The following is a 14,325-nucleotide window of genomic DNA, read 5'->3' on the forward strand; positions in this document are numbered from 1 at the left end:
CCTCTTGGATCAGGACAACATATGTTTACGTTCAAGATAAAAAGCTAGTTCTAGCAGTCATAGTAATTATGATGGGAGCAAAGGAGGAAATCTGATTAGTCTAAAGTGACAAAGCATGTGTAGAGAAGAGGTCAGGGTGGATGGATGGGTCAACAAAATATCAGGCTTTGTCATGTCAGATTGTTGGTTCCCATTTCCAATTAACATTGGGTTTGTTTAAACCATGACCACAATGATGATCATCCCCTAAATTTAGCCACAGTAGTTTTAGAAACTATGATGGCAAAGGTCTCTTAACCTTAATATGTGATAAAGTCCAAACCACAATGTTTCCATAACCTTAACCTTTACAAAGTTACTACTATTGGACATTCATCTGCACCATCAAATATTTTGATGGGGGAAAAAAGAGCTACACTGTCTCAGTCAATTAAACTGTTCAGTATCACCCATATTTGCATCTTGCCAAGTATGTTACTTAATGTTGAGATTAAATGACATTTCTATGAAAACGTTTTTGGTGTTATAATTTAGTCGTATATGAACGTAGTTTCAAGGAGACTGTTGGCTTTAGTTTCCCACAATGCAAGTCGACCGCTAACTTGGAGTCGTCAGAAGAAACTCGAAGCAATTTATCAAATTTTGGTCACCTCCCTCTGGAGCCACAAAAGTAGTAGTTCTCCCTGAGATCTGTAAACAGACTTTGAAGTGTACAATTGGCGGAGTTCCCTCTTAACTTGACCTCCTTCTTACTGAACCGTTCACAGCTTTGAATAAAAGGGCTGTTGTACCCTGAGCTGTTGTGATCTGCTCTCTGTCAGTATTTAAGCGTCTTTCTCTCGTCCTTTCAGAAGTCTGTCTGTCTCCCAGCTGTCCGCCATAATCTGTCTTCCTCCCATTCTTTCCAAACCAGATGCCTTAAAGGAAGGAATAGGAATGTTGCAATATTTTCTTAACCAAATAAATTCAATCTGAATCTGGTAATGTCATGGCAAATCCTCCTTGGTAGTAATACTAGCAACCTGGCAACCTGAAAGGAAAACCGCTAACACATACTTAATGGAAGAAAAAACACACTTAAGTTGTTGTGACTTGATGGAAGTCAGGAGGGCTTGAAATAACAAGCCATTACTAGAAATTAGACAATAATCTAAAGAGCAATGAAACGTTACGTTATATTACTATTAAGAAAAACTATTTAAAAACTTCTCATTCATTTACACCGGAGAATATTCATTGTTATATGTATAAAAAATACCAATACTGACAATGTGCAATATTCACACGTGTACACAAGTAAGAATATTAAGATGCAGGCCTCATCGAGTCAGTCTAAAAACAATGTTGAGAAAATGTTTTGTTAAAAATAATAAAACTATCCTGAATTGAAAGAATACATAATAAATTGGTTGAATGTTTTCACTCCCATATTACCAAATAGTTACCAATTGTTCTACTTGTGAAACAACCTATTACAGTTATTTGACTTGGATGCTGCTTAGATATTATTGGACTTGCTGTTGTTCCTGGGAACTCAGCTCATGAAAATGTTATTATCATTATTGATGTTAAACAGCAGTGCATGTTTTCTTGTGCTGTGATGAGTGATATCTGGTGTCTGAGCCATCCGACTTCCAACTGTGTGTCTGTTCTATTAATTTGTGGTTTTTCCCTCATCTTCATCTGTGTTTTAAGCAAATCCAGCATTTAAACTCTTTGAGCATTTAAAACTCCAGAGAAAAAACTCTTCTTTGTTGTTGGCCACTGAGCAGCATCAGGAGCAGCTTTGGTGAAAAGTTACTTTGTTGGTGGTTGTCGAGGGGTAAAGCAACTTTTTTCCCCCTTTGTCTCTTTGAAGCCAAATATTTCCCTCCAAACCCAACTGATGATCATCCAGACTACAACTCCAATGCAAGCAACCATTTAAAGGCCACAGGTCTCACTAACATCTCATTATTCTTCATTATTTATCTCCCATGTGAACATTCATGTATTTATCATAATGTAGCAATGACCTACTGGAAATCATTGCATGGAAGTCCCTGGAAATGTATTTATCTATTCAACAGTCAGGCAGTGATTTAAAACTGAAGTAGCTGATCTCTGAGCTGAATTTACTTCCCTCTGTAACACAATACAGATGATAAGAAGGTTAAAACACTGATTAAACAGGATAATAAACAATTGAACAGCTAATATATAATATTAGCAGTTAAAATATGCTGTACATCCTCTTAGGTTTCTGTTGAAGTAAACATATCTTGTTCTTTCGTAGAATGGCAGAGAGGAATTTAAGACTTTGTGTAAAGTTGGTTTCTTTTTGATTATATTGCCTGTTTATATAGATCCTGATATAGAGCTCCAAAGGTGGAAAAAACACTCCACGAGCCACTCGGCATTCCTTCATTTCCATGAACACACACCCTGTAGTTCATTTTGACTCAATTCCACGTAATTCATAAATACATGTGACTTGCTTTTTGTCAGAGGAATCAATAGAAAATTGTAGCCATCAGCTAAGAAGGAGTTAAATACTTGATATTGACCCTGAAGTACAGAAACTTTAAATAAAACAAAAAGACTTTCATATAAAACATAGAGGAACTTTATTCTTACAAAGCTTCATAAAAATATTTGATGCCCATTGTAAATTAAGTGTGATACACATTCATGTATTTCTGTGTAAAAATAAAGCATATATAAACGTTTTGAGCAGACATATTTTATTCATGCGTGCTAAAAGCCTAAGGTAAAAAAAAAAAAAAAAAAGTCTTTACATTTTTTTATTTGTAAGTTTCATAGCAGTGCTACAAGCATTACACCCTGTAAGATTTTACAAAAGTTCACTGTGGTGCAGTCCTCTGTGATAAAGTGCTTTCATGCAGTGAATTGTAGGCAAAGTTACAAACCAAGAACAAGAAGTGATTCACCTCTCACACTTCAGGTGGTTTGTTGGTTTTGTTCTGTTAGCTCTGAGCTTGGTCAGGTTTCAGCTGGCCGTTCAGCAGCGAGGGTTGCCCATTCTGCAGTAACAGACAGTTCTGAAGAGCCGACACTGGCAGAAGGCGCAGAAATCACAGCACACATTGCCTGGAGATTTACAGCTTCCCCACAGGGGAATGCAGTCAGCAGGAGGAGGAGGACGCTTCTTCACACCGAATTTGTTCTGAGAAAAAGAGAGAAGCAGTAACAAAACATGAGATCATGTTGTTTAACAGTTTGCTGCTGTGGTTTGAAAAGCAAGCGAAAATCAGATAGACAGAAAAATGACTTCGGTAACAGTATGTGAATTAAAATTTCTACGTATATCTAAGCATTTACTTTCATGTCATGGTCAAGACTATGATAACTATTGATTGACTATTTAAATTAAGATTATACTGAGACACAAGGATGGCATTTCAATAAATGCAGCCAGCATAATTCTTGAATAATTATCACATTATCAATCATTTTCGATTTATTTTTGACCCACCTTCTTTTGTTTCTTTGTTTTCTTGTTTTTCTTCACAGATTTAGGTAACTCTGAAAGACAACAATAAACGAGGATACTTCTGAAACTTCCACAGCAGAAAAGAAAGGTATCATCAGCATATACAATGATAAATGGTACTGGAATGATAATAATACTTCACTTATGCATCACAATGGCAGGTATTCTGTTTAATATCATCCTACAAGCCCATCCTAGGTTACACCATCCAATCTCACAAATACAGTTGACAGTGAGCCAACTTTCATGTGTTTTCTAGCAATACATTTGTGATGGAGTATAGCTTACAACACTTAATGTTGCCACTATTTAACTCGTAGTAATCTGGTTATCTTAAAGCTATCTTGCATTTTGTGAATATTATTTATCTTTGGGCAAGCTCTAGTTTGCCACCACAGTCTCATCCTTGAACAGAACATTATAAATTGAACATTAACATTAATTCTGTACTTTACAAATAAAGTGATCAATCCTTTTTCAGTTTCAAGTTTAAATTCACATACTTACCAACCATAACAACAGGGGGTGAGCCTATGTCCAGGCTTTGAGACAGAGCGTTAGTTACAACAACCCTATTGGTGGAGAGTCTCTCGTCAGGGATCATGTGGGCGGAGCCAAGTAAGTACTCTGAAGCGGCGAGGAGAAAGCAGCCAATCATCAGGAAGGCATGCATCTTTCCTCTGAAACAAAAGTAACATCAGTGCATCAGTGTTTTTACTCTTCATAAATCAACAAGTTTCAATGGTTTAGTCACTGAACACCCACAGAAGAACAACCACAAAATGATCCCATCCATCTGTATTTAATGTACATTTTGAATTTGTACATTAGAAAACCTTGATGAAAAGTCCATAAATTGGTCGTTTGCTTGCTTGAAATTTTGAAGGCAGGTTTACAGTGACAGTCAGACTTCTGCTGCTTTGTGAATTGATCCTATATGCATCGCCATTCGCAAAATACCGGTAATAAATGCCAGGTGTTGTTTGCTTGAAAAAATAACGAGTCTCTTATGCTTCTTTGCAAATCTGACACAATGCATCTCAATCATCAATCTGTCAATCACGACGTAGCCCCCCCCAAATGGATACCCTGCTTTATCGTCACATATAAAATCAGGGAGGCCAAAATTTCACAAATGAACATCATACTGCATGGAAGAAGGCTTTAAACTAGCGATCGAGACCATAAACATATTTTGAAAACGTTTACTGAGGTTATAAATCAAATGAGAAGTTGGTGAATTCTCCATTGACTTGTATAGAGACGGAAGTCCTTTTGACACCAAAACGTTTGCCCCCTGGTGGCCTTTTGATAGAATGCAGTTTTAAGTTACTTCCGCGTTCGCATCATTTCAGAAGACCGGAACTCCCCGCCTGATCTCAATACTTGTTGTAGATAACTATTTGTTCATGTTTGCTATGAAGTTGTCCTCGCCCTTGACATTTGTTGTCTGGTAATGTTGATGTTACAGCCAGCATAGCCACTGGCTTCATTAATGTTGCTGCCTGTGGGCTTAGATTCAGCTCCGACTATCGGCAGCAGGTGTAACTAGTGATTGTTTCTGCTTTGGCTGACGTTGTGGCCTATGAGTGAAGATCAGGAGTTCATTGATGCTTTACGTGTTTTTTATTCATATGATGCTTATATTATTATTCTTAGTTCTTACATTATGATAAATGTTTTCCTCTAATCTAAACGAAGACAGTATTTTTACAGACAGTATTATGTAGGGTGGATTAGGGTAATATGGGACATTGACTAATGTCAGACAACTAAGCTCCAGTGCATTTATCTATTTTTCAATGCAATTATTTTAAAGCTAACTAATCGTCCATCGGCGACCCAGAAATTAAAGTGAATTGATTCTTGCTGCAGAATGTAAAATTAATTTTTTTTACTCTGACATTTTTAAACAGTGTTGTACCTTCAACTTTTTATTACAGAACCAGATATTTTCTAACACAGTCGTTTGTCTTTCATACTGATGATTTAACCGGGAGCGTTTCATACCGATTCAAGCTGTAGATGTGCTTAAACTGCAAGTAATGAATGAAACATTGTCCATGGGAAAAGTTTGTGGGATTTTTAATTTTGGAACCAGGAGCATCTGAAATACCTCCTCGCACTAAGCAACTCCATGATTCAGAGCCATTTGCCTGTCAAACATCCACTTTGGTTTGTTTATTATGGTATTGGTGAAGAGAGAGAGAGGAATCGATAGGCACGTAGAGGAGAGCAAAAAATGTGTCTTTTTTCAGTGAACATTGAACTCAAATGGCAATACTTGAATAATATTTTACGTTCAGTTATTATTTTCGCTTTCATTTCATAAAAACTGAACCAACAACTGAAGAACTTACTAAACCAATCAATCACTTTTAGGTAACAACATCCCAATTTAATGGTGCGATCTGCAGTGTGACCATATTTCATCAGTGGGGATTTGAATATGAGCCTTTAATTTCTCATCATCTGCTTAAAAATGTCAGGCCTTTTTATAATTAAGCTTAGTCTGCTTAGATCTGTGAGTGTCAGTTTGCACTCTACCTGAAATGAGAGCCATTAATATGGGATAGCACTCCACCACTACTTTGTGTTATTATAGTTAAATTTGAGATCACACATATGATATTAAGTCAGCAGGGAGGAACAATATTACAGTTTTTTCCAATCTCCATTTTAATGCCAAAACAAACAGAACCACCATTCAGAAATAAATGTTTTTCAGTCTGCACTAAAACTCCAACTGAAAGATAAAGTGGCAAAAAAAAGTGTCAGTGCTGCATCAAGCATCAAGTCTTATTATGAGGAACTCTACTACCTTTCTCACACCGTTCAAATGCTAATTATAGTCATAATACTGCAGGATGTTGCTAAATAGAGGATGCAGCACTGTTGGAAGTGTAGTTTGAACTGCAGGGTTTCCGCATGATGACCAACTGTAAGGTTCATCCGGGCTGTTTATTTCTTTCACCTGTTTCTCTGCTGTTCCAGCATCATTTTTCCGTGACTTTAACTTCATTTAGTGCTTAGTTGTTGAATGTTGCCATTTGTTTACACTTTTTTGTAACAGTCGAGTTGCGTTGAGACTGTGTTTAATTTAGTTTGGTTCCTGGCTTGTTAGCCACAGTCCTTGTTTTGTATTAGTGGGTAATAAAATACCTCATCTAAAGGGCCTTAAAACCTGAATTAATTTAAAGGTTGGATGTGGCAAGTGGAGGGCTATGTGGCTCTTTTCTTGATTATAAGTCATCCATGTAGGTTGGAGATCCAGGACTCCAGAAAAAAATGTGGTTAGTATTTATTAACCCAGTTTTCAGTGTATCTGTACTCATTCTTTTAAAATAACCACACTACACACTGTTCACTCCTCGGCTATGACACAATTTCTGGGTTATATTCTGCATTTATCTACTCCCCCATATACTGTCTGTAACACTGTATATTTGGTTGGATATTTAATAGACTGGGCAGTTGGTGTTTGGCATGTGTCTTGATTTTCAACACTGTCTCCTTTGAGGAAATGAAATCATTTTGCAGCTGCAGTTTGGGCACATTTCATTCTGGACATTGTTGGAGCTGTTCTGGAAGAAGAGGGCTGAACATTTGCTGTCACTTTTTAACAAAGTGAGACCAAATAAATTTAGATGGTAATGATTTCTTCAGGCCTTCCCCTTGACTAACAACAAAGAATGTTCTATTTCTTGATTTCTGCCTGCTTGTAAAGGTTATTCTGACTAATGAGATAATATTCATTTACATTCACTCTGTCTCCCATCTCTATATACCTGTGTTTAAATCTCAATTTCTAGAAACGTGTAAATCTGTATCTGTAAATGCCTTTTAATTCATTTAGTAAATGTAGCGGTGATATTTTGGAGTTCAAATGAGTTGTAAATCATTACTTATCTGACAAAATACAAAAAAACCAACACATACTGAGACATATTGTCAACTCTGTATCTATTCACTTAAGGTTTTTATTCATTTTTTATTCATAAAAACTTAACTGTCACTGATATTAACCTGAACCGCTCACAGTCAGAAACCACAAACTTTATAGCCATCCCTGAAACCCACAGGGGTTTAAGTGTTTGATACACAACTTTATATAACTTTAAGCATTAAACAGTTTCCTTGAAAGCAGAAGAAACATCAAGCAATCAAGTCAAGCACATTGTACAAATCAAATAACACCTCAAACTACCTTGTTGTGTGCCTAGTGCCTGGTTTGACTTTGAGGCATCAACAAAGGCTCAGAGTGGCTGTTTTTCATGAGCTTTTGGAAACCACACTTTAATGCATTAATCAATTTCAAGGCAGAATGATTAAAAGAGGCTAAACAATGACAGAAAACTTGGAGGGAAAGTTAACAAGCAACAAAAACACTTGCTGATGCTTGACTTAAATTACTTAAATGAGGCTTTTCAAATATGCATTTAAGTATTTAACTTCAGACGTTAAACACATTAACCTGTTTAGTGTTGATAATTTCCTGTAAACATGAATATAAACTTCACAGCATAGACAAATAGGAGAAATAACCCCCTAAAACTTTTGAGGTTTCCAGGAGGTCCCCAGTGGGTCTCCATTAATGAATGGAGTTAGACCCCTGTATTATTTTTCCACACTAATTTCTATTCAAACAGAAGTTCATAAACATGCAATTTTCCAACTTTCACTGATGGAAATAAAAGCTAGTTTTACAGCACAAAACCCCCAATGAATGTGTTTAAAGATTAACTGCGCTCTACTGTTCTTTAAGCTGTAAATTATATGACTAATGAAACACATGACATAAGGCTGGCGTTAATATTGCTGGTGTTAATAATACTAATTTTGACAGCCACACACAGCTACACTGAGATTTAACATTTTAAAACAAGATTTTGCCAGCTGATAACTGCAGGAAAAGACAGCTGCAGGATTAAAGAGCTACAGGGCGAGATCCGAGGAGGCTTTCTGTTGTTTTTGTGTCTGCCTGCTCTGACTTCTGGCTGGTTTGAATGTTGTTACACTGTTTGTCTTCCTCCTGTTACCATTATTATTATTATTATTATCATTATATATCATGCTGAGCAAATCCTGCTCTCCTGCCTCACACAGCTACACTCCCCCTCTCAGCCTCTTGACTTCTTTTTAGCCTTTTTTTCAAAATTATATAATGGATGGAGTAATGGGTGAGTTAGGGCTGCAGTTACACTTTAAAAATGTCATAATTGCACGAGAGATGTAAAAAGCAGGTGAGGAAGAAAAATACATTTTATCCTACAAATGACTGAATGGCATTACTGCTCAATACTCAACAGCTCCTCATTTGACCTCTCATCATTATTGTTTTATCACATACTGATTGGAGTATATAATTATGCTTTATATGAATATACTGTATGTATTATGTGTACCAATAAACTGATCCACACACAGGTTTGCATGCACTTCCTAGATCTGTATGTTCATGTACAAACTAATGATTTACACACTGCACATTAAATACTCACATATGCGATCACCAGCCCCAAAATAAACTGGGTTAGGGTTAAACTGGTACTGAGCCTGACTCCGATCCAGATCCCAATCCCTATACCTCCTGTTCCTGTTCTGATCTGTTCCTGCACTTGTCCTGCCTGATCCTTAGATTTAGAGCTTCAGCCTGTTGTTTTTGACTTGACCTGCCTTTCCCCCTTTTGGACTTTGTTTAACTGATTTGGATTGATTTCCCACTGACTATCTGTAAGCCTGTCATTTGTGCTTTTTAGCATTAAAGCCCCCTCAGTCAGCCTATCTGCCCTGTTCTCATTTGGGACAGTTCTAGTATTACTAATAGTAATGACAATAAAACTTGTAAACACGCATATAGTTTCTGGACCTCAGTTATAAGAAACTAAAGACATGAGTATAAAAAAGTCAGTCAAGTGACTGCAAGGTCCAAAAAGGTTAAACAAACTTTATTTGACCAAACAGTCTTGAGTAAGACCAGTTCTTACATCAAAGATTGTGAGATTAGGTTTTTTTTTGTTTTTGGCCAAGACAAAACATCTGACTTCCAGCGGTTAATAATTGATTCAAAGAACCTTCTCTGTGCTTTGTCTTTTTGAACACACGCACACACACACACACACACACACACTCGTATTTTCTAAAGAAACATGTTTAAGAGGAACTGGAGGAACAATAACATCAGTCCAGTCAAGTCACTTTTATTTATATAGTACAAACAACAGGAGTTGACCCAAAGTGCTTTCCTGTCAAGGCAAATGGATTAACATCTGCCTCAAAATAGTTATTCATGTTTAACGGAATAATATAATACATAGAAGACTAAATACAATTAAAATGTTCAAATTAAAATCAAGTTGATGAAATAGGAAGTTACGAGAAACTGAATAAAACCAACAACAACCTCAGACTGAACTAAAAGCCAAAGAGAAAAAGTGGGTATTTAAATTTGACTTAAAATTGTCCATAGTGAAGCAGGACTTAATGTGGGATAAGACACTATTTAAGAGTCTGGGAGCAGCAACAGAAAAAGCCCAGTAATGTATTGTGGAGCTAATCCATTTAAGGCTTTAAGAACAAATGGTAACATTTTGAAATGAACTCTGTATTTCACCATTTTAACCAATGCAAGAGATCCAGAACGTGAGAGATGTATTGTCTTTGTTCTAGTTAAGTCAAGCAGCTGTATTTTAAATCATTTGGAGGAAGGGTGGAATGGGTCAACCCCATACACATGGAATTATAATAGTCCAGCTGAGAGGTGATAAAAGGCATGGATAACTGTTTCCAGATCCTTATGATATAAAAATGGCTTTTGTTTATTTGGCTTTGGCTTGAGGCTTATAATAACTGCCCTTCATAACAATTCAATGGTAAAAGTCAATGAAGTGTATCCACAAACACACCAATATTATACAGCAGGGGATCAGCTAGGAGGTAAACCATTTAAACACTGGGCCCTGCAGACTATCTTCACTTTCCAGGAATTTTAAAAGACTGTCATGGTCAGTTGTATGAAATGCTGCACCGAGATCAAACAGGATTAAAATGGCACAATAACTCAATAACTAGAATCAGCAGTGAGAAGGATATTAACATGTACCTTCAACAAATCTGTGTGGGATAAGACAACTTCTTCCAAAATCTTAGAAATGATTGGTAGCTTTGAAATGGACCTGTCATTTTTATAAACAGGCATAGTCGAGGCATGGACAGATTATCATGGACATGGGCCCTAGAGACAAATTTGCCACAGACCTGTACCTACACATGCACTGTGACTGCCTTCCCCAGGCACACAGTTTGTTGGCACAGTAGCATAGGGAAACCCACAACCACACAGCATGGATTACTTTGAAATTATTTGTTATTTTGACATGTTAAATGACTGACATTGTTAAGTAATATGGAGGAAAGAGCCACAGCTACAACCACAAAAAAACCATAGTGAAACATATTTGATATAAAACATCAGCTTTCTTCTGGCCTTCTTTAAAGAAGATATTGATGTGAGCTCTGTTCTTGGTATTATCTGAGCATGCTACACTCACACAAGCCAGACAAAGGTCCAAAAGAAAAGATAACTGAGAGTGGAGCCATCAATGAAACACAGTCAGTGCCAGCATTGCTTCATACAGAGACTAGTGCTTGCACTAAGTCTGGAGGCAACTGTGTAGTTACTGTTTTGGCTGTCAAGAGTGAAATTCAAGAAGAGCATCAAAGCTGTGAGGGCCTATGTAATTTATAGTCCTGGGCAGCTCTGGTACTATCAAAGAAGCTTAATGTTCAAGGCAGAAAGACTGAGCTTATGTCGAGCACAATCTATTCCAAGAAGACAGTGAAGGGTTACATCCTTACTGATTTTGGAAATCAGTGGTCTCGAAGACAACATCTATATTGAGCTATCCAATGAGTTCACACAAAGAAGTATCCCTGTTTACTGATGGATGCACAATGTGGAACTTCTCATTGGAACCAACAGCCACCAAGTCTTACAGCAGGGGTGTCAAACATACAGTCCGCAGGCCAGAACCGGCCCACAGAGGGGTCCAGTCCGGCCCACTGGATAACTGCAAAGTGTGAAAATTGCAGAAACGGTCATTTCTAGTTTTTCAATAAAATGCACTGCTGTTCTCTCTTATTTTCACTTGACATTCACAGTCATGGCTTCTGATCTTCTTGTAGACGTCTAACTTGAGATAATTGTTCTTTAAATCTGAATCAAATTGCAAGTCAAATTTTTCTTCCATGGGCTTGGACACATTATATCAGTTTTTTTTTTACCAGGGTGCCCTTAGATGCTTTATTATAGTAAAATTCTAATATATATTATATATTATTATAGGTTATTGTACAATGTTTTTACTCAAATTGGGCTGCATGTGGCCCCTGAACTAAAATGAGTTTGACACCCCTGTCTTAGAGCCATGGAAAGTGATCCATAGCCAAAACAACGGACCATATGCAGTAAATGATAACATAGAACAGCTATTCATGCAGAAATATAATCATGACTTTCCTGAACACAACTGTGATGACAAGTCAGACATATCAAAAGAGGACTGCCACTTCACGGACTCTGTGCCATGCGCTACACATCCTTTGGATGGACATTACTACATAGATCTTCCCATGAAGTAAACGATTGTCCAATTGCTGAACAACCAAAGTGCTGCCATACAACGAGTGTTAAACCTCATGGACAAGCTAAAGAACAACCGAGAAGAAGAACCGAGATTCCAGTTAGGCTGAAAGTGGACTAGGTGTCTACAAGAGCTACACCAACTATCGGAAGTGTAAGGGGGAACAGATGTGTAAAACCAATGGACTTTGGTCTTGTAGCAACAGCCCAGCTCCACCACTTCGCTGATGCGAGTAACAGTGAATGTGGAGCAGCCTTTTACCTGAAACTGACAAGCAAAGACACATGTGTTTCCACCCCACTGAAACAGACCACCATTCCTCACATGGACTTGAACATGGCAGTAATTATGGACAAGATCTTTAGAAGAGAACTTTATATAGATCTGCTTGGTTCGTTTTGGACTGACAGCACAAATGTGTTAAGGTATATTGAGAATGAAACACTTTATTTCAAGACCTTCGTCGCAATTCATATTGCTACCATCAAAGAGGCAACCAAGCCTGAGCAAAGGAAATATGTCAACACCTCAATTAATCCAAATGACTGTGCATCCAGGGGGCTTACACCTAACAAGTTTATAAGAACCTCAATTGATGAATGAACTGATGAAGACTGAAGGAGAAGACAGCAAAATGAGACATTCAACCACTGTGCATCTCATTCATGCAGCTGAAAATTCAGATCTTGTGAACTAACTCCAGCTGGTATCGATTGAAAAGAGCTGAAGCGTGGATTCTCAGACTCAAGGACCTGCTTCTTCAGCGCAACGGGAAAAAGAAAACACATTCACAAACAGATCTCAACTGTCAAAGAACGACCGCGAACCAGAGGAAACCAGTCGACACTGAAAAGGAATACTCTGTGGAAGAGTTGACAGGAGCAGAGATGGAGATTATCAAATTAGGCCAAGGCCAACAATTTCAAGAAGAAATCTCCATGCTGCAGAGAGGCAGCGATGTAAAGAGGCGTAGTCATCTGACGAAACTTGATCCAGGGATTTAAGATTGAGTAATGATCATTGGAGGTTGTTTCTTTGAGTCTGCATGCCTCAAACTGGGGGCTGGATATGTAACAGTCTAAACTAGTGAAACTATTTTTGAATATTTTGCAGTATTTTGATCTATAAGAATTAAGGTTTAGTTTTCATGTGGTGATAAAGGAATCACCACATTGGTTAGTATTGATTCCACTGTGCATGAGTAGATTTCTGGAAGCAAACATGTTTTTTTTGTGTCAGTAATAAGACATGGTGCAAGCAGTTTTGAGGCGCACAGCTTTTGCCATATCCAGAGAAAAGTCACTTGCACTGTCTGATGAAAATTGTTGGTTTTCTGAAAGATGAAATAAAACATCATCGATACTCAAAAGTCTAAGTGAGTCATGAGCACCATTGCACATCTGTGGATCATTGATTTGTTTGGATAGGAGTCAGAGGCTTTCTACTGCCCACAATGAAAGATGTGGCTTAATTAAGAGAACGAACAAAGAACTGAAATGTTGCCACTATAAGCAGGGTGAGCATCAGTCTGTAGCACGGCAAAGCCATTTGACAGGTTGATGGATGTAGGCTAGGCAGCTTGGAGTATTCTGTATTGCCAAATCTGACTACCACCTCCAACCAAACAGCTTGTGAGGTGGGAGTTAAACGGGGGGGGGGGGGGCTGGCAACATGATGGTGAGCCCTGGAGGATGGTATACGAGATGACCGAACTCATGACTCGGAGCGTTTTGTACTGTGTGGCTGTGGAGTCAATACAATCAAATAGAAGAGTCTCCTTTGATCGTAGTTCATCTGAGAACCTTCAGATATCCTCTTTGAGGTTAGTAATGTCTCTTTTTGCTTTTAGGCAGTTCTCGCATTGCATAATAAAAGTAAACCAGTTGTTTCGATACTCGCAAAAACTCTGCTGACTCACTGCCAGCTAGCAGCAGCAGCAGCTATTGCAGTGGGCACATGGGAGAACTAGGATTCCCAAGTGTGATCAGAGCACCCTGGAGGCCTGGTTCTCATTTTGAAATAATTTTCAGTAATTTCCATCGCCATGGAAGTCTGCGATAAATGCACAGGGTTCCTTTTTAAATTGATCTGCTCTGTTGCAGAGGCTGCTGGCTCCACTTTCATGCACAGGCCCACATTATTTCCTCTGCCTGTTTTTATCTTGTTTATAAGGCAGTGAATCAGAAACCA

At 37.9% G+C, this 14,325-nt stretch overlaps 1 protein-coding gene and 1 long non-coding RNA gene across 2 annotated transcripts in view; one reads left to right on the forward strand and one right to left on the reverse strand.

The window, feature by feature from the left end:
* The window catches only part of LOC134004709 (uncharacterized), a 478,899-nt gene that overhangs the window by 127,116 nt on the left and 337,458 nt on the right, over positions 1 to 14,325 (forward strand). The window lies entirely within an intron of this gene.
* On the reverse strand, positions 2,940 to 4,229 carry asip1 (agouti signaling protein 1). Its single transcript, XM_062416307.1, has 3 exons — positions 4,001 to 4,229; positions 3,476 to 3,525; positions 2,940 to 3,166 (listed from the first exon to the last, which is right to left on the reverse strand). Exons 1-3 carry the CDS (start codon positions 4,164 to 4,166, stop codon positions 3,002 to 3,004), a joined length of 381 nt encoding a protein of 126 aa, XP_062272291.1. The 5' UTR covers positions 4,167 to 4,229; the 3' UTR covers positions 2,940 to 3,001.

This window comes from Scomber scombrus, chromosome 3 (assembly GCF_963691925.1).
Source record: "Scomber scombrus chromosome 3, fScoSco1.1, whole genome shotgun sequence".
Classification (NCBI taxonomy): domain Eukaryota; kingdom Metazoa; phylum Chordata; class Actinopteri; order Scombriformes; family Scombridae; genus Scomber; species Scomber scombrus.

Bases quoted from the DNA above. Each gene is read 5' to 3' on its own strand.
- asip1 (XM_062416307.1), bottom strand. From the start codon at position 4,166: ATGCATGCCTTCCTGATGATTGGCTGCTTTCTCCTCGCCGCTTCAGAG. The intron at 3,526-4,000 runs GTAAGTATGTGA...GTTGTCTTTCAG, and splicing joins ACCCCCTGTTGTTATGGTTG to AGTTACCTAAATCTGTGAAG. The intron at 3,167-3,475 runs GTGGGTCAAAAA...TCTTTTTCTCAG, and splicing joins AAACAAAGAAACAAAAGAAG to AACAAATTCGGTGTGAAGAA.